Consider the following 27981-nt stretch of genomic DNA (forward strand, 5'->3'; position numbering starts at 1 on the left):
AATTAACCATACAAAACCCCAAATCCACCCCCTTTCAGAAAGAAAAAACAAAAACCCTAGCCCCTGAACAGCTGACGCGTGGATGCCTATTGGTCCCAGTTGGTGCCACCAACCGGGACTAAAGGGCCGCCTGCCTGGGCTCACAGCACCGGCCACGTGGAGGCCCATCTGTCCCGGTTAGTATAAGAACCGGGACTAAAGGCCTAGGCATTAGTAACGACCCTTTAGTCCCGGTTCCCCAACCGGGACAGATGGGCCTTATGAACCGGGACAAATGGCCCTTTTTCTAATAGTGGACCATGGGCAGAGTGTCGGAGCAGGAGAGGGAGGACGTGGATGGGCCCAGACTGGCGGCGCGGAAAGGGGGGAGGGGGATGGGTTAGTGTTGCGGGACGCCGACCGGCTTAGATAGCCGGATTTGGTCTTGGGCGGCGGGCCGGCGTGGCGCCACGCGGCGTTCACACCGCGGTGGCGGACGCGGCGTCCGTCGGACCGCCAGGTTTCCAGGCGTTTCCGCATGGGACCCCGCTGTCAGACCGACGTGACGGGCGTGCCCGGGCGCCTCATATCTGCCCCATATTTGGGCTGGATATGGATGTGCCGATCAGGCCGGGCGTTTGAGGCCCGTTTAAGGCGCCTGTCTGGGTCAGGAAAAACGTGACTGGACAATGACCAGGCGGTCTGCCCCAGCATATGAGACGGCTCCGGCCGTAGATGCTCTTACCACTCTGAAGCACACACCAAACTAAGCCACTCCAACGGTGCATGAACTTCAACCACAATAATGCTACTTAGTGTGTCAGTACGTATTATTTTTCATGTTAAACTAGTACTGTATGACTTGTCTCTCTCGTTGAGCTGTCCATCATTAACTAGTAATATTCTGGTAACCTCCATCTTCGATTCTATATGATATTGCGGTACATACGCTCTTCTTATTGACATGGCATGGCAGACCGACATAATTCCCGTTACAGAATATGATCTAGACTTTGCTAAAAGAAAAAGGAATATGATCTAGACAACGGTAGAAAATTGAAGATGTTATTTGAACTATTATTTTGGTTGAAACTAACTTTAAGTTGTCAAAGGCAGTTACCACTTGGCGACCATGAAACCCTAACCGCCTCCCGTCGCCTATCCCTCTCGCTGGCGCTAGGGCGCGGCATCAGTGGCACCAAGGAGGTCTAGATAGGGGGCGGCCTGCTGCGGAGGAGCTGGAGGGTTGTTGTACTCCCTCTGGTCCTTTTTTCCTTGCGCATAAGGAGTATCCCGGATACCAACGAAGGCACGGATGGGGTGTGTTTTGGACGGTTTTACCCTTTTGTGTGCATGAAAAGTGCCAAACTCTGTCAACTGTTGCATGCAGTCCATTGGCGCGGTGGCTTGGGTCTCGCCTTCTCTCCCCCACGCGCGCAACACGGGACCGCTACATGTAGTACTGATTGGTTGGCGCTCCTCTGCTACAAGCCTAATTACTGCTGTTTCAGCGGGGTACAGTTGGAAAGTAGCGATAGAAAAGGGCAATGTGCAGACTAATAAGGGAAAAAGGGGAAAAAGTTATGCGCAAAGAAAAAAGGACCGGAGGGAGTATGACAAAGAAGGAGATGGGTGCTCGAGCGATGGTCTTCGCCAGATGGTGCGCGACGACGGCTTTGATGAAGTCGTCACTGGAGGGTTATTGTGAGGCAGCGAAGAAGATTTTGGTCCAAAATTTTTTTTTGGGGGGGGGGGGGGGGGGGGGGGGGATGGGGCGAAGTTGCACCATTAGAAGAGTCATGTAAAACTTTGGCACTTTATGGGTTGACTTGCTATTTTTAGGGCATTAAATGAATTTCTAGGTATTAAATTGAGGTAAATGAATTTTATTTTTAAATACGGTGGATGAAGTTGGAATAAATGAAACTTGGCCATGGTGTCATGGTACGATAAATAAAGGGTGTTATAAAACTTTGAGATAGTTACAGAAAAAGTGTGATGCACTTCGCTTAGATAGTGAAAGAGTCTCCGGTGAAGTATCGGAGTTTCAAAGGGGAAGTATCGAGTTTGAACGGAAAATTAATTTTATTTTCATAAATTTTCCCTTCAAACTTATCTATGTTGATCATACACCATTTCTAATTTCATGTTCAGTTTTTGGATAATATGATATATTTTCAACATTTAATACATATGTAGCTATTTAACGAACTAAATCAAATCTAAACTACATGTGCATTAAGAAAATACCCAAAAATGGTGCAAAAATCCATTTTAAGTTCCCGAGTATGCATTAAGGTCATATATGCAGGAAACAACTACGGGTTCAATAATTTGATATGCGGCGCGTGTGCCACAAGGCCGTCTTCAATTTCTGAACAATCTACATCAAAAAGTCTTTTAAATCTTTTTAAAATTTTAACTACGAGCTATACTTGTTGAAGCAACCTTACACGTTGTAAGCATCGATAAAAAGGATTATGGCCCCCTTTGTTTGGGCTACAGATTCTTGAGAATCAGCTGTGGCTTGGATTGTGAGAATCAGCTGCAGCCACAGGTTTTGAAAATTAGAAGCTGGCCGTTTGTTTGCTCGGCTTCAGAAAAATTAGAAGTGCTATGAAATGTCTGCAACACCCCTGGATCATAGCCACCATCTACTATCCAGCGCCAGCAGCAAGGGAGGTGTAACACCGTCGGGAACCTTGACCCGGTGAATCAACAGGGAGACGAGGGAGGAGGGGCGGCGGAGAATGGTTGATCTGGGAGGGGCGGCATGGATGGACCTACCGGTGGGGGTGGGGGCAGTGGAGATGGGACTCGGGTAGCTAGGTAGAGGTCCGATTGAGCCGCTTGGATCCATCTCCTTCGCCGCCGGAAGGAGATTGGGGGCGGCACGGGCGCAGACTGGGAACGGCGGCAAGGGTGGAGATTGGGGGTGGCGGCGCAGATGGGTGTAGGGGACGGTGGCGCGCCAGAGCTCGTGGCCGTAGGGAGGAGGGTAGGTGCACGGAATATGGGAGGGGCCAACGCTAGAGAAGCAAAGGCGCCCGGAATACAAGGGGCGGCGGCGCTACAGGAGATCCCCCGTCTTTGTTCTGTTGGCTGGGAAAGAACGAGGTGGAGAAGAACATGGCGTTGGGGGAAACTGGTGTGGGCAGTGGCATTTCTAGCGTAATAACAGGAACAACTCGGTCTATTCTGGAACCAGGGTAAGTGACTGCTCGGGAATCTCGGGAATCTCGGGAATCAGCAAATTCGCTGCTTCTGGATTGCGCGTCGGCGTAGTTAAATTTCCAAAGCCGATTCTTGAAAGCTAAGATAGAAATCCGAGTGTTTTTGTTTGAGATTTTGATTTTGGATGTGCTAGAATCTGTGAATATGTAGCTAAAGCCCAAACAAAGGCCACCTATATATAAGGGCATGTACAACGCCGGCGCTTAGGCCAGGCGCCAGGATTCAAGTCTTGGCCGTTACGGGTAAATCCCGTTCGATTGAAGGATTTTGGCTGGCATCGATGCCTTTCTAGCCATCGGGGGCTTCTCTTTTTTCTCCTGTACGTGCCTTTTTTGACGAGCGATATCCATTTTTCCCCACACGAAAAAGAATTAGATTAGCGCTCGAGTAGGCGCTCCTCCGTTGGGGAAACAAACTCCTACACCGACGCAAGTTGTCTATAATTAATTATTTTTATTGTCTAAGCGCCTGATTAAGCGCTCTTGCATTATAGATGTTCTAAGGCCTTGTACAATGCTAGGTGCTTAGGGAGGTGCTTAGAGAAATAAACCAGCTTTTTCTGAAGCACCGGTGCTTATTTCTATAGAAGAGACGCCTAATTAAACGTATGTCCTGTACAAATAAGCATCGATGCTTAAGAAAAGTCTGATTTATTTCTTCAAACACCTCTCCTAAGCACGCAAGGTCTAAGAAGATTAACCAGCAGCACGGGTGTTTTTGCCACCAACGGCACCAGTCAGTCAGTCGCTTGTCCCGATCGAATGGATCAACACGCCTAACCCTTGCACGGAGTCAGTCGATGGACCCGGCAGCTTTCGGCCCTCTGGTTACTTTGTACCTAGACTAGAGGGAACACGCGCCTTCCCCCTTCGAGCTTTGCTACACTTACGTTTTTTTTTTTACGTAAACTAGTACTCCAGTTACGAAATCATCGTAATTTTTTGCTACACTTCAATGGAAACACGCCGATGGACATACACAAGCATGGTCTCTGCAAACGTTTCCCCTGCCTTTTCCTTAAACAATCTTGGAGTTGTTTTTTTTACACAATCTTGGAGTTTTTTTTAGGGGACACAATCTTGGAGTTGTTAGGACGTGCCAGTGGCACGTAATTAATGGTAAGATGAGCTGCTGTGCTGTGCCTGTGTAGTCGAATTCAGCGCTTGGTTGCAACTGGATAGAGCTATGAAAGCGCCGCTCCACCACCTTTTGACCCCGACGGCTCGACGCAGAGCAGTGAGCAGAGCAACTGCACAAGCCTTCCATCCGACTCTCATCCTCGTCACTACCAAGAGCCTACGCAACACCCCCTATAAATACCATGCGTTTCCACTTCAATGGCAAGTCAAGCAACCTACCCACACATCAAATCCAAGCAAGGAGCAGTAGCAGTCAGCCAACTGCCGAACATCCGAGCCCACCGATCACTTCTTTCTCTCCCGCCAGCTGCACTGAGTTCTTGCGGCTTCGTTGCAATGGCGGCCGTGAACAAGTCCGTCGAGCGGCTGGCGCAGCGCCTGGTGGCGCCGGCCGAGCCCACGCCGGTCGGCCCGCTCCGCCTGTCCTGGCTCGACCGCTACCCCACCCAGATGGCGCTCATCGAGTCGCTGCACGTCTTCAAGCCGGCTCTTGACCGGCATTTTGACGGCGGCGACGACGCTGGCCCGGCGAGGACCATCGAACGGGCTCTGGCGCAGGCTCTTGTCAACTACTACCCGCTCGCCGGCCATCTGGGGTTCACGGAGGAAGGTGGGCTGCTGCAGGTCGACTGCGGCGGTGAGGGCAGCGGCGTCTGGTTCACGGAGGCCGCGGCTGCCTGCGCGCTCGAGGACGTGGAGTACCTGGAGCACCCCATGATGATCGCCAAGGACGAGCTGCTCCCGCCCACGCCCGCTCAGGAGGAGGACGAGCGCAGGCTCGTCCTGCTCGTCCAGGTCACCACCTTCGCGTGCGGTGGCTTCGTCGTCGGCTTCCGCTTCAGCCACGCCGTCTCCGACGGCCCCGGCGCCGCGCAGTTTATGGCCGCCGTCGGTGAGCTCGCCCGCGGCCGTAGCAGCGTGGAAGGCCTGGCGGTGGAGCCGCAATGGGGCCGCGAGGCGATCCCGGACCCGGCCGGCGCCGTCGTCGGCAGCCTGCCGAGCCCCGCAGGCGCCAAGCGGCTCGAGTACCTCGCCATGGACATCTCCGCGGACTACATCAACCACTTCAAGTCTCAGTACAACTCGTCACACACCGGCTCCTGGTGCTCGGCGTTCGAGGTGCTGGTGGCCAAGGCGTGGCAGAGCCGCACCCGCGCGGCGGGGTTCGAGCCGGACTCCACCGTGCACCTCTGCTTCGCCATGAACGCGCGGCCCCTCCTGCACGCCTCGCTCCCGCGCGCCGGCGCCGGGTTCTACGGCAACTGCTACTACATCATGCGCGTCTCGGCGCCCGCGGGAAAGGTGTCCGGCTCCTCCATCCCGGAAGTGGTGAAGATCATCAAGGACGGGAAGAGACGGATGCCCTCCGAGTTCGCGCGATGGGCGACCGGGGAGGCCGGCGCCGACGGCGGCGAGGACCCGTACCAGATCACGTCGGACTACCGCACGCTACTGGTGTCGGACTGGACGCGGCTCGGGTTCGCCGAGGTGGACTACGGCTGGGGCCCGCCGGCGCACGTCGTGCCGCTCACGAACCTGGACTACATCGCGACGTGCATCTTGGTGAAGCCGTGGGCGCACAAGCCAGGGGCGCGGCTCATCACCCAGTGCGTGACGCCCGACCGTGTCGCCGCCTTCCACCAGGGAATGCTGGACATGAACTGACCGGAGCCGGAGGAGAAGTGAAGCCGAAGGCAAAAGGATGCGTGGTTAGAGATAGATATGGTTGTTGCATTGGATTGGTTGATGTGTGGATTGATTGATGGTGTGTAGCGTGACTGAAAATAAGCAACCGATCCTGAATTTGGGGAGTTGATTGTATGAGTTTGGTGGAAAGCCACCAACAGAACTCGTTTTTCGTGGAGTATAATAAACTATTATTGGACACAGAGCTCTTGTTCTCCCGTCACTCACTGGCTGAAAGGAGCTTGGCATCCGCCGTAGTAGCGTGCATTGCAGATTAGTAGAGTACTCCCTGCGTTTGGAATTAGTTGGCGCTCAAACGGGTATTAATTACATCGCGCTGCAGTTTAGCAGACCCACTTGGATCATCTTCTGACCATGGCTGTTTTTTTTAAAGCGGTCCCTTAGGGCCCGATTCATTAAAAAAGGTCGAAGAGAGGTGCCTAGTTAATTAACGAAAAACCGGGCGAAAATCATCACAACATGCCCGCAAAAACAAGGCACACAGAGCGACCTGGCAACCCACACAAGAACGCACACACGCCGTCGAAGAGAAAACCACGAACAAGCGTCGAGGCCTACGTCGGTCGATGCCAAACAGTCCACCGCACACGCCGACGACCAGGCAGCTCCGACTCTGTCGACGAGCATTGTAGGGGGAAGGCGCTGGGCCTGCGTTGAGCCGGCACCGGAGCCGACCACCCGTCTTGTGTCATCGTCGCCGCGGAAGACAAATGAGGCCCGGCAACCCCTTGAACACGCCGGATGAGACCGACTACCAAAGCTCAGCAGCCGCCCAACTTCGCTCGAAGCCGCCATCGTTGCCACACTAGAAGTCGCGCAACATCCACATTGCCGGACAGACAGCCGCCGACCGCAATGCCGCGAGCGTCTAGCCCAAGGAAAGTGCAAACAGGATCCAATGCTCTTCAAGGCGACGATGCCGACGTCGTCGCCCGACCCGACTGGGCCTTAGGCTTTCACCTGAAGAGCTGGAACCGAGGATGTGCAGGGGGTGGACTCCACGGCGGCGCCTCCAAGGAGGTGACACGACATCCGCGGACGCCGACGCCGTCGGCCGGTAGAAACCCGGCAAGCCTTCGCCCGGAGCACCGCCCAACACCACACCCTCACGCACTGCACCTCCGCTGACCCGCACACCTCCCACGAAGCCATCGCGCCATGACCAAGCAGAAGCCACCACCACACCACTGGTCTCACCGATCGGAGACACAAGCAGGGCAGACAACACACCTCGACGACGTCTTCAAGAAGAGCGCGGCACCCGAGGGCGTCGCCGTCGCCGGCACCGGCCAGAAGCCCGAGGCAGAGCTTTCGCCCGGTGCTGCCACACTGTTGAGCCCAAGCCCGGCCGGACCACCAAACAGCCTCTCGCCGCAACGAAGCAGCCGGATCCGGAGAACCCAGGGCCGGCCAGAGCCAGCCACGCACGCTCGGAGCTGCCGCCCCCCACCATCCGCCGGATCCACAGCGCCAGGAGCTGCCGGAGCACCACCAAGACGCCGCCGGGCCGAGCACCACCATCCCGCGGGGACCGCGGCGCCGCACATCGCCACGCCAGATCCGCGCTTGGCCGCGCCCACCCACCGCCGGAGCCGCGCCAGCCCGCGCTAGAGCAAGACCACCACCGCGTCGCGTCACCCCATAGACCGCCGGAGCCACACCCGCCCGCTCCGGAGCCGCGCCCGCGCGCCCGACCTAGCTCGCCGCGCCCTCGCGCCTCGCAGAGAGATGCCCCGCCGCCACCCTCCCTGCAGGCAGTCCGGGCTTCGTCGGCGGTCTCCTCAGGCGGCGGCGAGGTGGGGGGGTGGAGGGAGGAGGGGAGGTGGCGGCGCCGGAGGGGTTCCCCCCGTGTCGCCAGAGAGAGGCGACGCGGGGGTTCTCTCCTCGCCGGGTACAGTTTTGACGCGTACAGCCACAAGACCATGGCTGTTGTTTACCTGCTAGTTGCAGCATGCATCTCGTTGCAACTTGCAACATAACCTGTTCCGCATCCAGCGTAATGGAGTTGAGCTCAGACCGTCAGAACTTCGAATGCAGTTGACTATATCGTAATTGAATCTCTTGCTCCTGAGTGGACAGTTACACTGACCCCCATCTTACTGTCTTGCAACTGGACCAGAACAGCATTAAACAGTCGCTTATCGAAGCAAGTTTAGCATTCAGCTCAGCTGACAGGCAGCAGGCTGCCACACACACTGCAGCCGAACCAAAACAGGCCTGCTAGATCTGCATGCCAACCACAACGCTCCTCACGCCCCCGCTTAGAAAACTCGGAATGCCAACCACAGATGCTCCAGGCAATAAATACGAACATGGGCCGCTTAAAAGAAGACCAGATCATGAGCTAACCACATGGGTGAGCTGATCAACAAATCCCATCTGATTAAGCTCACCCGGCTGCTGCTAGTACGGTAGCACTGCGCGTCCGATGATCTAGACAAATGATATGATCTAATCTGATGAACCATTGTGCATGGTTTGTTAGAGAGGCGTAGTTTAATGATGATGATGGTCGCGCAGCCTCGCTGGTTGGTTGATCCTTTTTGTCTGACTCTGTGCGGTGTCGTTGGTTAATACTTCTGACACTATGCAGGGTGGCTGGTTTGGTTAGTGGGTCTGGGTTCTGAATCCTGATCTCTACCTGTTGCCGTCTGATCCGCCACGAGGAACGGATCAAAAGATTCCAGGAACCAAGCTAACTCCAAGATAACTCAACATATGCAACTCCATCACCTCCTGAATTATTTTTGAAATCTACTCCCTCTTGTAAACTAATGTAAGATATTTTTGCAGTTCAAATTGAACTGCAAAAACATCTTGTATTATTAGTGTACAGAGGTAGTACTCCCTCTGTCCCGAATTACTTGTCGCGGTCTATCCATTTCCGCAACAAGTAATACGGGACAAAGGGAGTACATTTTTGCATCGGGTAGGCGACATGACAGAGTTTTTGCTCAGTTCTGAAGGGAAGTGTTCAGAAGGTACCAGGCATAACAATTTTCTCTCCCGTATCTAATCTAGTTTCATATTTTACTTTCTTCTCCCAAGTCCCAAACCACCTGTGGTTTGTTCTGTAACATTATCCAAGACATGACAAAAATGGTATCCAACTGTCTATATCACAGAGAGGAAGGTGCCTCGTCACCTATTCACTTTCGTAAGCAAAATGAGCCGCGTGACGATCGAGGTGGCAACAAGCGAGAGACATGACAAGAACGTTCGAGTTCCTCTCCTCTCACGTATTTACTAGTTTTACAAGCTAAATTGCACAACTTATCCAAACTTGGTGTTTTCCTATAAATGTTTGAGTCCATGGAGAGCAAAGGAGGCACTAGCTAGTCCAACCCAATGCAGCATACTACATTTGCCGACAAGAGCTCGGTGATCATTTTGAGAAGAAGAACACAGGATGTGCTACAATGTGGAGAGCGAAAAAATGCGGCAAGATCACCTGGAAGGGGCGCGGAACGTCCGTCTATGAAGGCATCGAGAAACGAAAGCACTGCACCTGCAAGGCGTGGCCAGGTGTTGGCACGAAGGCGGGAGGGTAGGCTTCAACCACCGAAGGAAGTGATGTGCTTATGCTACTGCTTGCTGAAAATGGTTTCCATGCCCCACCTTGCAGGTGAAGCAAAAGCTTGAATTCATGCACACGGATCGCCGGTTTTGCAACTACCAGACTCTAGGAGACTGCACTTTTGAATAAAAGCTTGCCTCTGCTATCCTCTTGTATTTGTTTCTGACTTTTTCGCTGGAGTCCAGTTCTGATAATCTAATAAATCATTGTGCAGTTGATTGATAATGTTATCTTGCTAAAGATACAAATCAGGGCTGGGTTCCAGAGAGAGCTGGAAAAAGTCAGCAAACTCTTTAATCAGCGAATCATAAGCTATATCCATCAATTCTGCATCGTTATATTCTCTACCGTTGGAAGCCTTTTGCAATATCTGCTTAATACTCCCAACGCCACGGCCCTTTATGCCGCAGGGAACGATGTGTTCAAAAGGGGTTAGGTCAGTTGTGACATTTAGCGCTAGACCATGATATACTATCCATCTTGCACACATAGTTCCAATAGCTGCAACTTTCTGATCCCCTGGAGAGGAAATAGAGTGTACTCCCTCCGTTCCGATTTACTCGTCGTGGTTTTAGTTCAATTTTGAACTAAAACTAATTGAACTAAAACCACGACGAGTAAATCGGAACGGAGGGAGTACAAGTTAAGAAAGATACGTGATAACATGGTAAAACATTTTGCGGTATCCAAATGGATAGTAACATACCAACCCAAACACCAGTGAGGCCTTCTATTGTTGATGCCTTAATAGAGAATGCGGACTGAAGGGCACGATTGACCACAGTTTCAAGTGATCTTTGGTACCAGTTAAGATCCTTCTTTTGATACCGCAAATTGAGAATCGGGTACAGAACGAGCTAAGGAAGCAAAATAATTGATTGTAAGATAATAGTGTTAAGCTACAAAAAAACATGAATAACTAAGATTTTGTGTTCAATATTTCGAAAGTTAGGAAGTTTATTCTTATTTCAAATGGTTATAGGTTGATCTAACCAACACGGATATGGAAAACCATTTTTTTTCCATTATTTTCTTTCCTTTGAAGCTTAGGTTACTTCAGATTTAATTACCTTGAAGCAGAAAACTAAATTGGAAACAATGGCGAGCGCAAGTACAACAATGTGAAATACACTTTCAGACCCAGCTAAAATAACTAACAAATACCTGTCCAGGACCATGATATGTTACCTCTCCAGCACGATCAATACGATGACTCTCAATAGGAGAATCTTCTATATTGAAATTGAGGTATTTCTCACTACTGCCGTTGCCCAGTGTATAAACCGGTGGATGCTGCAGCGCGATTAAGGTGTCCGAGTGATCTTCATCTGTGTCCGTGTCTATGCCTACCAACGGTTTCCTCCTCTCAACAATGGACTTCTGCCAACCCCATGAATCAACAAGAGGAACTATCTGCTGATGGAGATCAAAGAGTTCACACCTGTTGAATACGAAGAGTGTCATTCGCCACGTATGACCAACATACAAGCAAGCAATAGAAGGCTGACGAAATGCTACAGCAGTGCTCACAGCTTCAGTTCAGGTGGTAATGCAGACAACAAACATATCATTACACAAATTATTTGAAGCTACGTAAATACATCATGACAAATATTGTGCAGAATAGAACAGTAACCCGGTTTGCTTGTGCTCATCAACCCCTTGATAAAAAAGAAGAGCTCATCAACAAAGCGTTGGGCTAAACAAAACAAATGCAGTCGCGTTCGAACTAAAACCACGACACTTATTTTGGAATGGAGGGAGTACAGTACTACTTAATGGCGCATCTCTTCGTAGCTGGGTCTCATTGGTACAATTGGTTAGACCTTTGAATAAAATTAACCATATTAATTAAAATTAACGAACAGAGAGTACCTCCTACTACCGACGCGAGTGGCATCGGCCGCCAGGGCCGTGGTGGCGATAGGGACGGAGCTGCAGCCAGCGGCGAGGCCCAGCCTTCCCCCTCAGGAGCGCGCCGAGTAGTCCCTGGCAGTGACTGAGAAGGGCAAGATGCTGTGGCAGAGAGAGGCGGAGACCGCCATGGCAGAAGAAACCATGCTCTCGAGTCTGGCTGGGGTGGACTTCTGTGCCGGGGCGTGGCGGAGGCGGCAAGGAGGAAGAAACCTGGCCGGCCTGGATTGGATAGGCGCAAATTGAATCGCACGGTGCAACAGCGAATCCAAGTTCACAAGAATTTAACACGGTCGGCTAATACTTTCCACATGAGTTGAATAAATTTTACTTAACATTTTTTCCAGCAGATGGTGAGGAATAGATGGCGGCTGCACGGCACCAACTAAACTGAGGGCCAGTTCTTTTCAGCTTATCTGCCTAGAGAATCAGATTCTGAGAAACTGCCCAGAGAATCGGCTGTGTGCAAAATCAATCTGTCCAGTTCTGTTCAGTTGTTCCATCTATGATATACTCCCTCTGTTTCAAAGTAGCGATCTAAAAGATCTTATATTAGTTTACAGAGGGAGTACATATATATATAGCAACAAAATGAGGATTAGCAATGGCAGCATACACCACATCATACACAGCAAAAAAAAAAAAGTCCACTCTCCATTTGAATCAGTGGCAGCATACACCACACCAAGCAGTATATATATATCAATCAGTGGCATCATACACACAACACTATCAAGCAACAGCAGTAACAAGTAGTACTACGTAACAACTACTTTGAATCAGGGGAAGGCAGTAACATCAAGCAATAACTTTGAATCGAGTAGATGGAGAAGAGGCGAGGCACTCACCGAGTTCGGTCGATTCGAGAGGGAGACGAGGTGCTGGGCTGTGAGGAGGTCGCGGTGGACGGGGGGGAAGCAGGGGCGGCGGGCGGCGGTGGTCGATAGACTTGGGAGGCGGGGGAGACGGTGGCGCGAGAGGCGGCGGTGGTGGTGTCGCGGGGGAGACCGGGGAAGGAGGGGTGGGCGCGGTCGCAGGGGAGACGGGGGGAGCGGGGGCAGTCGCAGGCAAGACGGAGGTACGGCGCCCCGTCGGGAACCCGAGACCAGGGGACGAACGGCCGATTCTCAGGGAGCAGCTCTGTGAAGGGAAATTGTTTTTAATTTTACTTTTGAGAATCCTTTTCCTTTTTTTTTCTTTTTTGAGAAAAGCTGCGGTCGCTTTATTTAAGGAACATAGTTCAGAATGTCATCCGAAATTACATCTAATACACAACACTTTGAGAAACACCAACTCAAACATTACCTAACTCACCTCCAACGCTAACTTTTGCTAGTTTATGCGCGGCAACATTTGTAGATCTACTAACCCACGACATCTTAAATTCAACTTTTGTACTTAGCATTTGTTTAATCTCCCTTATCCATGGACCTGCAGCGGAAAGATGTTAACGTATTTGATTGATCATCTGCACCACAGTCTTGCTATCCAGTTCAACATGTACCCTATCAATGTTTAGGTGTGACGCCCCCGATTCAATCGTACACTAATCATGCACGCAAATGTGTACGATCAAGATCAGGGACTCACGGGAAGATATCACAACACAACTCTACAACATAAATAAGTCATACAAGCATCATAATACAAGCCAGGGGCCTCGAGGGCTCGAATACAAGTGCTCGATCATAGACGAGTCAGCGGAAGCAACAATATCTGAGTACAGACATAAGTTAAACAAATTTGCCTTAAGAAGGCTAGCACAAACTGGGATACAGATCGAAAGAGGCGCAGGCCTCCTACCTGGGATCCTCCTAACTACTCCTGGTCGTCGTCAGCGGGCTGCACGTAGTAGTAGGCACCTCCGGGGTAGTAGGAGTCGTCGTCGACGGTGGCGTCTGGCTCCTGGGCTCCAGCATCTGGTTGCGACAACCAGGTAGAATGGAAAGGGGGAAAAGAGGGAGAAAAGCAACCGTGAGTACTCATCCAAAATACTCGCAAGCAAGGAGCTACACTACATATGCATGGGTATATGTGTAAAGGGCCATATCGGTGGACTGAACTGCAGCATGCCAGAATAAGAGGGGGATAGCTAATCCTGTCGAAGACTACGCTTCTGGCAGCCTTCATCTTGCAGCATGTAGAAAAGAGTAGATTGAAATCCTCCAAGTAGCATCGCATAGCATAATCCTGTTGGGGATCGTAGCAGAATTTAAAAAATTTCTACGCATCACCAAGATCCATCTATGGAGTATACTAGCAACGAGGGGAAAGGAGTGCATCTACATACCCTTGTAGATCGCGAGCGAAAGCATTCCAATGAACAGGGTTGATGGAGCCGTACTCGCCGTGATCCAAATCACCGATGACCGAGTGCCGAACGGACGGCACCTCCGCGTTCAACACACGTACGGAGCAGCGACGTCTCCTCCTTCTTGATCCAGCAAGGGGAAGGAGAGGTTGATGGAGATCCAGCAGCACGACGGCGTGGTGGTGGAAGTAGCGGGGTCTCGGCAGGGCTTCGCCAAGCTTCTGCGAGAGGGAGAGGTGTTGCAGGGGGAGAGGGAGGCACCAGGGGCTGTCATACTGCTGCCCTCCCTCCCCCCACTATATATAGGCCCCCTGGGAGGGGGGCGCCGGCCTGGATCCCATCTGCAAGGGGGGCGGCGGCCAGGGGGAAACTTACCCCCCAAGGCAAGTGGGGCGCCCCCCCACCCTGGGGTTTCCAACCCTAGGCGCAGGGGGGAGGCCCATGGGGGGCGCCCCAGCCCACTAAGGGCTAGTTCCCTTCCCACTTCAGCCCATGGGGCCCTCCGGGATAGGTGGCCCCACCCGGTGGACCCCCGGGACCCTTCCGGTGGTCCCGGTACACTACCGGTGACCCCCGAAACTTTCTCGGTGGCCGAAACTTGACTTCCTATATATAATTCTTCACCTCCGGACCATTCCGGAACTCCTCATGACGTCCGGGATCTCATCCGGGACTCCAACAACTTTCGGGTTTCCGCATGCTCATATCTCTACAACCCTAGCGTCACTGAACCTTAAGTGTGTAGACCCTACGGGTTCGGGAGACATGCAGACATGACCGAGACACCTCTCCGGTCAATAACCAACAGCGGGATCTGGATACCCATGTTGGCTCCCACATGTTCCACGATGATCTCATCGGATGAACCACGATGTCGAGGATTCAATCAATCCCGTATACAATTCCCTTTGTCAATCGGTACGTCGGTATCCCAATACCTTGTTCAATCTCGTTACCGGCAAGTCACTTTACTCGTACCGTAATGCATGATCCCGTGGCTAACTCCTTAGTCACATTGAGCTCATTATGATGATGCATTACCAAGTGGGCCCAGAGGTAACAAATCCCAGTCTCGATCCGTGCCAACCCAACAGACACTTTCGGAGATACCCGTAATGCACCTTTATAGTCACCCAGTTACGTTGTGACGTTTGGTATACCCAAAGCACTCCTACGGTATCCGGGAGTTGCACGATCTCATGGTCTAAGGAAATGATACTTGACATTGGAAAAGCTCTAGCAAACGAACTACACGATCTTTTATGCTATGCTTAGGATTGGGTCTTGTCCATCACGTCATTCTCCTAATGATGTGATCCCGTTATCAACGACATCCAATGTCCATGGTCAGGAAACCGTAACCATCTATTGATCAACGAGCTAGTCAACTAGAGGCTTACTAGGGACATTGTGTTGTCTATGTATCCACACATGTATCTGAGTTTCCTATCAATACAATTCTAGCATGGATAGTAAACGATTATCATGAACAAGGAAATATAATAATAACCAATTTATTATTGCCTCTAGGGCATATTTCCAACAGTCTCCCACTTGCACTAGAGTCAATAATCTAGTTCACATCACCATGTGATTAACACTCACAGGTCACATCACCATGTGACCAACATCCAAAGAGTTTACTAGAGTCAACAATCTAGTTCACATCACTATGTGATTAACACTCAATGAGTTTTGGTTTGATCATGTTATGCTTGTGAGAGAGGTTATTAGTCAACGGGTCTGAACCTTTCAGATCCGTGTGTGCTTTACGAATATCTATGTCATCTTGTGGATGCTACCACGCGCTACTTGGAGCCATTTCAAATAACTGCTCTACTATACGAATCCGGTTTACTACTCAGAGTCATCCGGATTAGTGTCAAAGTTCGCATCGACGTAACCCTTTACGACGAACTCCTTTCCACCTCCATAATCGAGAAAATTCCTTAGTCCACTAGATACTAAGGACAAGTTCGACCGCTGTCATGTGATCCATTCCCGGATCACTATTGTACCCCTTGACCAACTCATGGCAAGGCACACTTCATGTGCGGTACACAGCATAGCATACTGTAGAGCCTACGTCTAAAGCATAGGGGACGACCTTCGTCCTTTCTCTCTCTTCTGCTGTGGTCAGGTCTTGAGTCTTACTCAATACTCACACCTTGTAACACAGCCAAGAACTCCTTCTTTGCTGATCTATTTTGAACTCTTTCAAAATCATGTCAAGGTGTGCGTTCTTTGAAAGTATCATCAGACGTCTTGATCTATCTCTATAGATCTTGATGCCCAATATGTAAGCAGCTTTATCCAGGTCTTCCTTTGAAAAACTCTTTTCAAACAACCCTTTATGCTTTCCAGAAATTTTACATCATTTCGGATCAACAATATGTCATTCACATATACTTATCAGAAATGTTGTAGTGCTCCCACTCACTTTACTATAAATACAAGTTTCTAACAAACTTTGTATAAACCCAAAAACTTTGATCACTCCATCAAAGCGTATATTCTGACTCCGAGATGCTTGCTCTAGTCCATGGAAGGATCGCTGGAGCTAGCATACCTTTTAGCATCCTTAGGATCGACAAAACCTTTCTGATTGTATCACATACAACCTTTCCTTACGAAAACTGGTAAGGAAACTTGTTTTGACATCCATCTGCCAGATTTCATAAATGCAGCTAATGCTAACATGATTCCGACGGACTTAAGCATCGCTACGGATGAGAAAATCTCATCGTAGTCAACTCCTTGAACTTGTGAAAATACTCTTTGCCACAAGTCGAGCTTCATAGACGGTAACATTACCGTCCATGTCCGTCTTCTTCTTAAAGATCCATTTATCTCAATGGCTTGCCGATCATCGGGCAAGTTCACCAAAGTCCATGCTTTGTTCTGATACATGGATTCTATCTCGGATTTCATGGTTTCTAACCATTTGTCAGAATATGGGCCCACCATCGCTTCTCCATAGCTCGTAGGTTCATTGTTGTCTAACAACATGATATCTAAGACAGGATTACCGTACCACTCAGGAGTAGTACATATCCTTGTCGACCTACAAGGTTTGGTAGTGACTTGATCCGAAGTTTCATGATCACTATCATAAGCTTCCACTTCAATTGGTGTAGGTGCCACAGGAACAACTTCCTGTGCCCTGCTACACACTAGTTGAAGTTATGGTTCAATAACCTCATCAAGTCTCCACCATCCTCCCACTCAATTCTTTCGAGAGAAACTTTTCCTCGAGAAAGGACTCGTTTCTAGAAGCAATTACTTTTGCTTCCAGATCTAAAATAGGAGGTATACCCAACTGTTTTGGGTTTTCTATGAAGATGCATTTATCCGCTTTGGGTTCGAGCTTATCAGCTTGAAACTCTTTCACATAAGCATCGCAGCCCCAATCTTTTAAGAAACGACAACTTAGGTTTCTCTAAACGGTGTCGTCTCAACGGAATTGCGTGGTGCCCCTTTTAAAGTGAATGCGGTTATCTCTAATGCCTAACCCATAAACGATAGTTGTAATTTGATAAGAGACATCATGGTATGCACTATATCCAATAGGGTGCAGTTATGATGTTCGGACACACCATCACACTGTGGTGTTCCAGGCGGTATTAATTGTGAAACACTTTCCACAATGTCTTAATTGTGTGCCAAACTCGTAACTCAGATATCTCTATGATCATATCATAGACATTTTATCCTCTTGTCACGACGATCTTCAACTTCACTCTGAAATTACTTGAAGCTTTCAATAATTCAGACTTGTGTTTCATCAAGTAAATATTCTCAGCATCTACTCAAATCATCTGTGAAGTAAGAACATAACGATATCCACTGCATGCCTCAGCACTCATTGGACTGCATACATCAAAATGTATTACTTCCAATAAGTTGCTCTCTTGTTCCATCTTACTGAAAACGAGGCCTTTCAGTCATCTTGCCCATGTGGTATGATTTGCATGTCTCAAGTGATTCAATATCAAGTGAGTCCAAACGATCCATCTGCATGGAGTTTCTTCATGCATATATATACCAATAGACATGGTTCGCATGTCTCAATCTTTTCAAAAAAATGACTGAGTCCAAAGATCCATCTACATGGAGCTTCTTCATGCGTTCTATACCAATATGACTCAAATGGCAGTGCCACAAGTATGTGGTAATATCATTACTATTTTATATCTTTTGGCACGAACATGTGTATCACTACGATCGAGATTCATTTTAGGTGCAAGACCATTGAAGGTATTATTCAAATAAACAGAGTAACCATTATTCTCCTTAAATGAATAACCGTATTGCGATAAACATAATCCAATCATGCTCAACGCAAACACCAAATCTCGATGGTAGAGGGAGCTTGCGATGCTTGATCACATCAACCTTGGAAACACTTCCAACACATATCGTCATCTCACCTTTAGCTAGTCTCCGTTTATTCCGCAGCTTTTATTTCGAGTTACTAACACTTAGCAACCGAACCGGTATCTAATACCCTGGTGCTGCTAGGAGTACTAGTAAAGTACACATTCATTTAATGTATATCCAATATACTTCTGTCGACCTTGCCTGCCTTCTCATCTACCAAGTATCTAGGGTAGTTCTGCTTCAGTGACCGTTCCCCTCATTACAGGAGCACTTAGTCTCGGGTTTGGGTTTAACTTTGGGATTATTTGCTAGAGCAGCAAATGATTTGCTGTTTCATGAAGTATCCTTTCTTGCCCTTGCCCTTCTAGAAACTAGTGGTTTTACTAACCATCAACAATTGATGTTCCTTCTTGATTTCTACTTTCGCGGTGTCAAACATCGCGAGTTGCTCAAGGATCATCATATCTATCCCTGATATGTTATAGTTCATCACGAAGCTCTAATAGCTTGGTGGCAGTGATTATGGAGAACCATCACTATCTCATCTTGAAGATTAACTCCCACTCGATTCAAGCGATTGTGGTACTCAGACAATCTGAGCACATGCTCAACGATTGAGCTTTTCTCCCTCAGTTTGCAGGCTTAAGAAACTTGTCAGAGGTCTCATACCTCTTGACGTGGGCACTAGTCCGAAATCCCAATTTCAGTCTTCTGAACATCTCATATGTTCTGCGACGTTTCAAAAACCGTCTTTGGTGCCACAATTCTAAACCGTTAGCATTACGCACTGAACTATCACGTAGTCGTCAAAACGTGTATGTCAGATGTTTCGCAACATCTACAGACGACGCTGAGGTTCAGCACACCGAGCGGTGCATTAAGGACATAAGCCTTCTGTGCAGCAATGAGGACAATCCTCAATTTACGGACCCAGCCCGCATAATTGCTACTACCAACTTTCAACTAAATTTTCTCTAGGAACATATCTTAACCAGTAGAACTAAAGCGCAAGCTATGACATAATTTGCAAAGACCTTCTGACTATGTTCATGATAATTAAGTTCATCTGATTAATGAACTCCCACTCAGATAGACATCCCTCTAGTCATCTAAGTGATACATGATCCGAGTCAAACTAGGCCGTGTCCGATCATCACGTGAGACGGACTAGTCATCATCGGTGAACATCTCCATGTTGATCGTATCTACTATACGACTCATGTTCGACCTTTCGATCTCTTGTATTCCGAGGCCATGTCTGTACATGCTAGGCTCGTCAAGTCAACCTAAGTGTTTCGCATGTGTTCCGAGGCCATGTTTGTACATGCTAGGCTCGTCAACACCCGTTGTATTCGAACGTTAGAGTCTATCACACCCGATCATCACGTGGTGCTTCGAAACAACGAACCTTCGCAACGGTGCACAGTTAGGGGGAACACGTCTCTTAAAATTTTAGTGAGGGATCATCTTATTTATGCCACCGTCGTTCTAAGCAAATAAGATGTAAACATGATAAACATCACATGCAAATCATAAAGTGACGTGATATGGCCAATATCATCTTGCGCCTTTGATCTCCATCTTTGAGGCGCGGCATGATCACCTTCGTCACCGGCATGACACCATGATCTCCATCATCATGATCTCCATCATTGTGTCTTCATGAAGTTGTCTCGCCAACTATTACTTCTACTACTATGGCTAACGGTTAGCAATAAAGTAAAGTAATTACATGGCGTTTTCATTGACACGCAGGTCATACAATAAATTAAGACAACTCCTATGGCTCCTGCCGGTTGTCATTCTCATCGACATGCAAGTCGTGATTCCTATTACAAGAACATGATCAATCTCATACATCACATATATCATTCATCACATCCTTTTTGGCCATATCACATCACATAGCATACCCTGCAAAAACAAGTTAGACGTCCTCTAATTGTTGTTGCATGTTTTACGTGGCTACTATGGGTTTCTAGCAAGAACGTTTCTTACCTACGCAAAAGCCACAACGTGATATGCCAATTTCTATTTACCCTTCATAAGGACCCTTTTCATCGAATCCGATCCGACTAAAGTGGGAGAGACAGACACCCGCTAGCCACCTTATGCAACTAGTGCATGTCAGTCGGTGGAACCTGTATCACGTAAGAGTACGTGTAAGGTCGGTCCGGGCCGCTTCATCCCACGATGCCGCCGAATCAAGATAAGACTAGTAACGGCAAGAAGAATTGGCAACATCAACGCCCGCAACTGCTTTGTGTTCTACTCGTGCATAGTAACTACGCATAGGCCTGGCTCATGATGCCACTGCTGGGGATCATAGCAGAATTTAAAAAATTTCTACGCATCACCAAGATCCATCTATGGAGTATACTAGCAACGAGGGGAAAGGAGTGCATCTACATACCCTTGTAGATCGCGAGCGGAAGCATTCCAATGAACGGGGTTGATGGAGTCGTACTCGCCGTGATCCAAATCACCGATGACCGAGTGCCGAACGGACGGCACCTCCGCGTTCAACACACGTACGGAGCAGCGACGTCTCCTCCTTCTTGATCCAGCAAGGGGAAGGAGAGGTTGATGGAGATCCAGCAGCACGACGGCGTGGTGGTGGAAGTAGCGGGGTCTCGGCAGGGCTTCGCCAAGCTTCTGCGAGAGGGAGAGGTGTTGCAGGGGGAGAGGGAGGCGCCAGGGGCTGTCATACTGCTGCCCTCCCTCCCCCCACTATATATAGGCCCCCTGGGAGGGGGGGGCGCCGGCCTGGATCCCATCTGCAAGGGGGGGGGCGGCCAGGGGGAAACTTACCCCCCAAGGCAAGTGGGGCGCCCCCCCACCCTAGGGTTTCCAACCCTAGGCGCAGGGGGGAGGCCCATGGGAGGTGCCCCAGCCCACTAAGGGCTGGTTCCCTTCCCACTTCAGCCCATGGGGCCCTCTGGGATAGGTGGCCCCACCCGGTGGACCCTCGGGACCCTTCCGGTGGTCCCGGTACACTACCGGTGACCCCCGAAACTTTCTCGGTGGCCGAAACTTGACTTCCTATATATAATTCTTCACCTCCGGACCATTCCGGAACTCCTCGTGACGTCCGGGATCTCATCCGGGACTCCGAACAACTTTCGGGTTTCCGCATACTCATATCTCTACAACCCTAGCGTCACTGAACCTTAAGTGTGTAGACCCTACGGGTTCGGGAGACATGCAGACATGACCGAGACACCTCTCCAGTCAATAACCAACAGCGGGATCTGGATACCCATGTTGGCTCCCACATGTTCCACGATGATCTCATCGGATGAACCACGATGTCGAGGATTCAATCAATCCCGTATACAATTCCCTTTGTCAATCGGTACGTTACTTGCCCGAGATTCGATCGTCGGTATCCCAATACCTTGTTCAATCTCGTTACCGGCAAGTCACTTTACTCGTACCGTAATGCATGATCCCGTGGCTAACTCCTTAGTCACATTGAGCTTATTATGATGATGCATTACCGAGTGGGCCCAGAGATACCTCTCCGTCATACGGAGTGACAAATCCCAGTCTCAATCCGTGCCAACCCAACAGACACTTTCGGAGATACCCGTAATGCACCTTTATAGTCACCTAGTTACGTTGTGACGTTTGGTACACCCAAAGCACTCCTTTCGTAAATGATACTTGACATTGGAAAAGCTCTAGCAAACAAACTACACGATCTTTTATGCTATGCTTAGGATTGGGTCTTGTCCATCACATCATTCTCCTAATGATGTGATCCCGTTATCAACGACATCCAATGTCCATGGTCAGGAAACCGTAACCATCTATTGATCAACGAGCTAGTCAACTAGAGGCTTACTAGGGACATTGTGTTGTCTATGTATCCACACATGTATCTGAGTTTCCTATCAATACAATTCTAGCATGGATAATAAACGATTATCATGAACAAGGAAATATAATAATAACCAATTTATTATTGCCTCTAGGGCATATTTCCAACAAATCCTACCCGGCGATCCCCTCCTCGTCGCCCTGTTAGAGAGCGATCACCGGGTTATATCTGGCACTTGAAAGGGTGTGTTTTATTAAGTATCCAGTTCTAGTTGTCATAAGATCAAGGTACAACTCCGGGTCGTCCTTTTACCGAGGGACACGGCTATTCGAATAGATAAACTTCCCTGGAGGGGTGCACCACATAACCCAACACGCTTGATCCCATTTGGCCGAACACACTTTCCTGGGTCATGCTCGGCCTCAGAAGATCAACACGTCGCAGCCCTACCTAGGCACAACAGAGAGGTCAGCACGCCGGTCTAAATCCTATGGGGCAGGGGTCTGGGCCCATTGCCCATTGCACACCTGCACGTCGCGAGGGCGGCCGGAAGCAGACCTAGCCTAGCAGGCGTTCCAGTCCAATCCGGCGCGCGCCGCTCAGTCGCTGACATCACGAAGGCTTCGGCTGATACCACGACGCCGAGTGCCCATAACTGTTCCCGCGTAGTTGGTTAGTGCGTATAGACCTAATGGCCAGACTCAGATCAAATACCAAGAACTCGTTAAGCGTGTTATTTTGAAGTAACCGCGGACGCCGACCAGGGCCAGGCCCACCTCTCTCCTAGGTGGTCTCAACCTGCCCTGTCGCTCCGCCACAAAGTAATAGTCGGGGGCCGTCAGGAACCCAGGCCCACCTCTACCGGGATGGAGCCACCTGTCCTTTCAGCCCCCTCATCAGAATCACTTGCGGGTACTCAACGAGCTGACCCGACTTTAGTCACCACATGTGTCATGTATATAAAGTATATAGTATATACCCGTGATCACCTCCCGAAGTGATCACGGCCCAGTAGTATAGCATGGCAGACGGACAAGAGTGTAGGGCCACTGATGGAACACTAGCATCCTATACTAAGCAGTAGGATAGCAGGTAAGGGTAACAACTGTAGCAACAATGACAGGCTATGCAGCAGAATAGGATTAACCGAAAGCAGTAAAATGCTACACTACTCTAATGCAAGCTGTATAGAGAAGAATAGGCGATATCTGGTGATCAAGGGGGGCTTGCCTAGTTGCTCTGGCAAGGAGGGGTCGTCGTCGACGTAGTCGATCGGGGCACCAGCAGCGGCGTCAGTCTCGTAGTCTACCGGAGAGAAGAAGGGGGAGAAACAATGAATACAATGCAAAGTGATGCATAACGATGCATGACATGTCAAGTAACGGCGCTAGGAGTGCCGTAACGCGGTAGGAGGTGATACCGGCGAAGGGGGAAAACATCCGGGAAAGAATTCCCGGTGTTTCGCGTTTTCGGACAGGTGAACCGGAGAGGGAAAGTTGCGTGCTCGCTATGCTGGGGATGTGTGGCGGACGAACGGGTTGCGTATCCGGATTCGTCTCGTCGTTCTGAGCAACTTTCATGTACAAAGTATTTTCATCTAACCTATGGTTTATTTTATATTAATTTTCAAAGTTTTATTGATATCCTAGAATTTTCTGGAGTTATATTAATTCGAAATTAAGAGCAAAATGCTATGTGCACACACTGAAGTGTACACATCAGGGTGCTACAGAGGCTGACATGTCGGGCCTGTTGACTGAGTTGACCCAGTCAACATTGACTGGTCCACTGATAAACAGTACCAGTGGGGCCCGGTTGTCATTGACTTCAGATTAACTAAATACTATGTATTTAACCGGGGTGGTCCTGCATGTTATTTCTATTAGACTAAATAATCAACTAATCTAATTAGTACTACTACTAAACAGAATAGTGCATGCCTTAATTAATGAGCAGAGCCCAGCCGGTTGTGCACGGTGTGCTTGAACTAGCATGGCCAGTTCGCACGGGCAAGGCCACGGCCGCCATGCTCGGCCAGGAGTGGCTGCGTGTGGGAGGGGCGCACAGGAGCGAGCACGACTGGGCGTGCGCGGGCGGGCGCAGGGACGCGATGCGTGGCTATGGGCAGCAGCAGTAACAATAGGGAGCAGCAGTGGCGGGCAAAGCAGCAGCGGTGGCTGAGTAGTGCAGATCAAAAGCAGCGAACCGGGGGCAGCGCGGAGGCACGGACGGGCGCGAGCGACGCACGCGGAGACACACGGCGGCGCTGCCGAACGCGGGGATGGGCGCGGGCAGGCGCCAGCTAGCAGGGGCGCGCGCGGACACGGCGAGCACGCGGCCACGGCGAGCGCGCAGCCACGGCGAAACGGCGACGGAACAGAGGGGGTTCGAGGGAAATGGGAGTGGCGCTCACGGGGGGAGGCGAAGGACGCAGCCGGCGTGGCAGAGGAGTTCCGGTGAGGTACATCGGGCGCGGGGCGGCGGCGGCCGTAGGCGAGGAAGACGCGTCGATCCAGTGGCGTTGCTGCGGTGCTGCTCGATCCAAAGGGCGAAGGCGACGTAGTCGACGAAGGCGCATCCCCCCCCCCACCCCCCTCCCCCCGATATGCTCCCAAGCGACGGCAATGACGGTGGCCACGGCAACGACGGCGAACAACGTGGTCGCCGCACTCGGTTCCCAACTCGATTTCGAGCAGAGGAGGAGGAGGCTCGATGGGGAAAGAGGGGGAAACAATCGAGAGACGACTAGGGTTTGAGGGGAAACGTAGATATAGGTCGCAGAGGGCGACGTGGAGGCCATCCATGGCCAGGATGCCATGGATGCAGGACACGCACGCACTTTGTCTCCCTGTGAACAGAAGATTGAAGAAAAGGCCCTAGGTGGGTTGGGCTCCTACTATAGCAATGGGCCAAGTGCATGATTCCATTCTTGTTTTCTTTTCCTTTTCTAAAACTTTTCTGTTCTTTGCTTTTTCTTTTAATATGCACTGTTTGTATTTAACTAAGCCATCAAATGATTTTTGCAAAATGTGGAACTTGGTCCAAAATTGATGTTGCATTTTTAGGCACTGCCACAAAAAGTTTGAGAGGTACTTGAATTCATTTGAAATTTTGTTTAAATAGAAATGATAAAATTTGGGGCTGTTTGCCACAGTTTTCGATAGTTTAGGGCATTAAACACTTTTCAAAAATGTTGGTTCACCACCAATATTACCAAATGAATATTTTCCACATGATGAACATTTTAGTTTTAATGTTTGAAAACTTTTATCGTTTGACTTTAATTCAAATTCAAATTTGAATCGGTTTCAAACTAACGCGAGATTAACAACAGTAACCGAGGTGACGTGACATCATTAGTGTGGAATTACTGTAGCTTAATTATCCGGGCGTCACACTATCAATGTTCAGGTCTACCACTATCTGCAGTTGTAACATAGTGAAAATCAGATAGTGAGTATCCATACAAGCCAAGTGCCAGTGGAAGGGAAGCTGACCCCCGTGTCGCTCCCACCGGGCGACTCGGGGGAGACAACACCACAGCCGCCGGTCTCCCACCCATCGGCGCCCTCCTCTCCGCCGCTGCCGCTGGCTTGGCCGCGGTGGCGGCGGCCCCCCGTCTCCGAAGGTGGTGTGGGGAGACCTGCGGTGGACGCTGGGGCGCCCGATGGGCGCGGGACAAGATGCGCCGTTCGCAGCGGCGGGAAAAGCGCGGGTTGCGGCCCAGCTGGATGCGTGGCCGGCGGCGGCCAACGCGGATGCACCGGATCCGCGCGTCTTCAGGTCCCGTGGTGGATGGTGCGAGAGTGGTAGCTGCGTCCCGTCGGCGAATCTGGTCGACGCGCCTGGATCCGTGCGCGCGGCCTGCCACGGGCGCCGCCGCGGGGCTGGTGACTGCTGGGTCTTGCTGCGCGCGGCCGGGGCTGGCCTTGGTTCTCTCCGACCAGATGGGTCTGGGATCCAGACGCGGCGCCTCCATTCTAGCGCCTCGAGGCGCGGTGGTGGCTGCTGCTCGGCAGCGAGGTGGCGGCTCGCTGCGGGGAGCTTAGGCTGTGTGCAGCAGACGGAGGGTTGGGCATGGAAGGACGGCTTCTTGCCTTATGTGCATCGGATCTGGTCTCCGGCAGGCACACAGTGGTGCGCGTGGTGCGTCTCAGCGCGACTGATGTATGGTTGCAGCTCGGAACCATGGTGGTTCTTGGCCTCGGGCAGCGTTCCTCTGCTCTTTTTCGGCATGGTGCTCGGCAAGGCACGGCGGCTCGCGCTGCGTCCGGACGACCCCTGGTGGATCTGGCGTCTAGTGATGAAGTTTGGCCGTTGGTGGTTGCCGTGAGGTGCGGTTGGCTGCGGCGGCTCGTGCTGCTTCCTCGTCAATGGATGGACTCGATGCAGTGGTCTAGATCTGGCTATGTGCGGCGGTGGCGGCGCTGCAATGGCCCTTCGTGGTGGTGCAGGTGAGCAACCCTTGTCACTCAACCGGTCCGTCAAGAGGTTGCCAGATCAACTGTGGCGAAAGCCTTGCTCCATCTGGAGCCGGCGATGGCGACACCTGTGGGCGCCGCTAATCTTCTTGGAGACATCGCTGTCATGTTGTTTTACCCTCTTTGCCGGCTCCCCGGGGGAAACCCCTAGTCCAGGTTCTCCTGGTAAGGATGATGGCGGCGCAACCAGTGTCGCAGCCCTTCTTGAAGGCATCATCTTGGGGTTTGCATGGTTGTTGTCCGTGTGTTGCTCGCTGCGAAGATGGTGGTGGTGGTGGTGCAGCCGCTTGAGGTCGACGGTGGCTGTTTGGTGGTGTTCTTTGGGGTTCGGCGGCGGTACTTTGGCTGTCTGGTGGTGTGTTTGTGCGGCCGACTGGGGTCGACGGTGGTGTGTGATGTGGTGGTGGAGTGGTGGTGGCGCGGCCGGCTTGCACTGGTGTGCACGGTGAAGCGATCCGGGTGTAGACTCGGCTCCTTAATGCCCTTCGGCTTCGCCGGCGGTGCCGCTGTTGTGTTGTAGCCTCGGCTGCGTGTGACTCTTTGTCCGGGTGTGGACTCGGTCGCTCATTGCCCTTCGGCTGCACCAATAGCCTTGAGGCACCATGGATGGTCTCGGTTGATTGGAGCTCTTCGTCTACGGTGGTGGTGTTCTCGTGCAGCTCAGGTTGGTAATGGTTGCTCAAGATCCTCTCATGGTTGCCATTGTGTTGCAGTGAGCTTCGTGCTCTTGGTGTTGTCTCGGCTCATCTTTGCTCAAGGTTGGTGCAAGATGCCTTTCAAACTTGCTAATCGTTCCGATTTCCCGTGGCGGAGCCCCAGTCAAGGTTCGTGTCTGGGATGACACTCGTTGATTGTGGATGCTCCTGAGTTGTGCCATGGGGGCTGGTATGCTCGCCGATGCGTTCGGCTGTTTGCAAAGTCCTAGTATTGTGATCTCCCGACGACACCCCACATCTACTTGCGTCTCTCGTGGTGATGGTCTTATGCCTCCTAGCTTGGTCGTGCCTTGTACGGTTTTCGGCCCGGTTTTCCTTATAAACGGGTCAATTTGTTCAGGTTTTCGATCCGGTTTTTCTTATAAACTGGATCACTCCTCTGCCATTTTGGCCACTTTGAATAATATATTCAGGTGGAGGAACTCCTCCCCCGGTGATTCTAAAAAAAAAAAACTATCTGCAATGCCTTCTTACAAGCCAAGATTTCAGTCGCCTCAAGATCAACTATGTGAGGGAAAAGATGACAGAATCCAGCAATAAAAGCACCATTGTGATCGCGAAGAATAGCACCTCCACCACCTTTTCCGTCAACTTTGGAAACAGCCCCATCTGAGTTGAGTTTTATCCAGCCCTCCTCTGGCACCTCCCACCTTTGCACATGCTTAACAGTAACCTCCTGCACCTTCGGCTGATGAATATTCCTCCATTCTTGCATGTGAT

General features: G+C 50.6%; 2 protein-coding genes and 1 long non-coding RNA gene across 3 annotated transcripts; 1 reads left to right on the forward strand and 2 right to left on the reverse strand.

Annotated features, from left to right (window-relative positions):
- Positions 1 to 4276: 4276 nt before the first annotated feature.
- Positions 4277 to 6243, forward strand: LOC109757109 (acyl transferase 7). The gene has a single exon (XM_020315947.4). The coding sequence runs from the start codon at positions 4551 to 4553 to the stop codon at positions 6015 to 6017; it is 1467 nt and encodes a 488-aa protein (XP_020171536.1). The 5' UTR covers positions 4277 to 4550; the 3' UTR covers positions 6018 to 6243.
- Positions 6244 to 9298: 3055 nt separating this feature from the next.
- Positions 9299 to 12928, reverse strand: LOC109757108 (octanoyltransferase LIP2p2, chloroplastic). The gene is made up of 5 exons (XM_073511607.1): positions 12865 to 12928; positions 12399 to 12690; positions 10825 to 11077; positions 10343 to 10493; positions 9299 to 10155 (listed from the first exon to the last, which is right to left on the reverse strand). The coding sequence occupies exons 1-5, from the start codon at positions 12926 to 12928 to the stop codon at positions 9872 to 9874; spliced, it is 1044 nt and encodes a 347-aa protein (XP_073367708.1). The 3' UTR covers positions 9299 to 9871.
- A 242-nt stretch (positions 12929 to 13170) lies between these two features.
- On the reverse strand, positions 13171 to 24786 carry LOC141042281 (uncharacterized). Its single transcript, XR_012204330.1, has 3 exons — positions 24478 to 24786; positions 23295 to 23369; positions 13171 to 13469 (listed from the first exon to the last, which is right to left on the reverse strand). It is a non-coding gene; the product is annotated as an uncharacterized lncRNA (long non-coding RNA).
- Between the last annotated feature and the right edge of the window lie 3195 nt (positions 24787 to 27981).

This window comes from Aegilops tauschii, chromosome 3 (genome assembly GCF_002575655.3).
Source record: "Aegilops tauschii subsp. strangulata cultivar AL8/78 chromosome 3, Aet v6.0, whole genome shotgun sequence".
NCBI lineage: Eukaryota > Viridiplantae > Streptophyta > Magnoliopsida > Poales > Poaceae > Aegilops > Aegilops tauschii.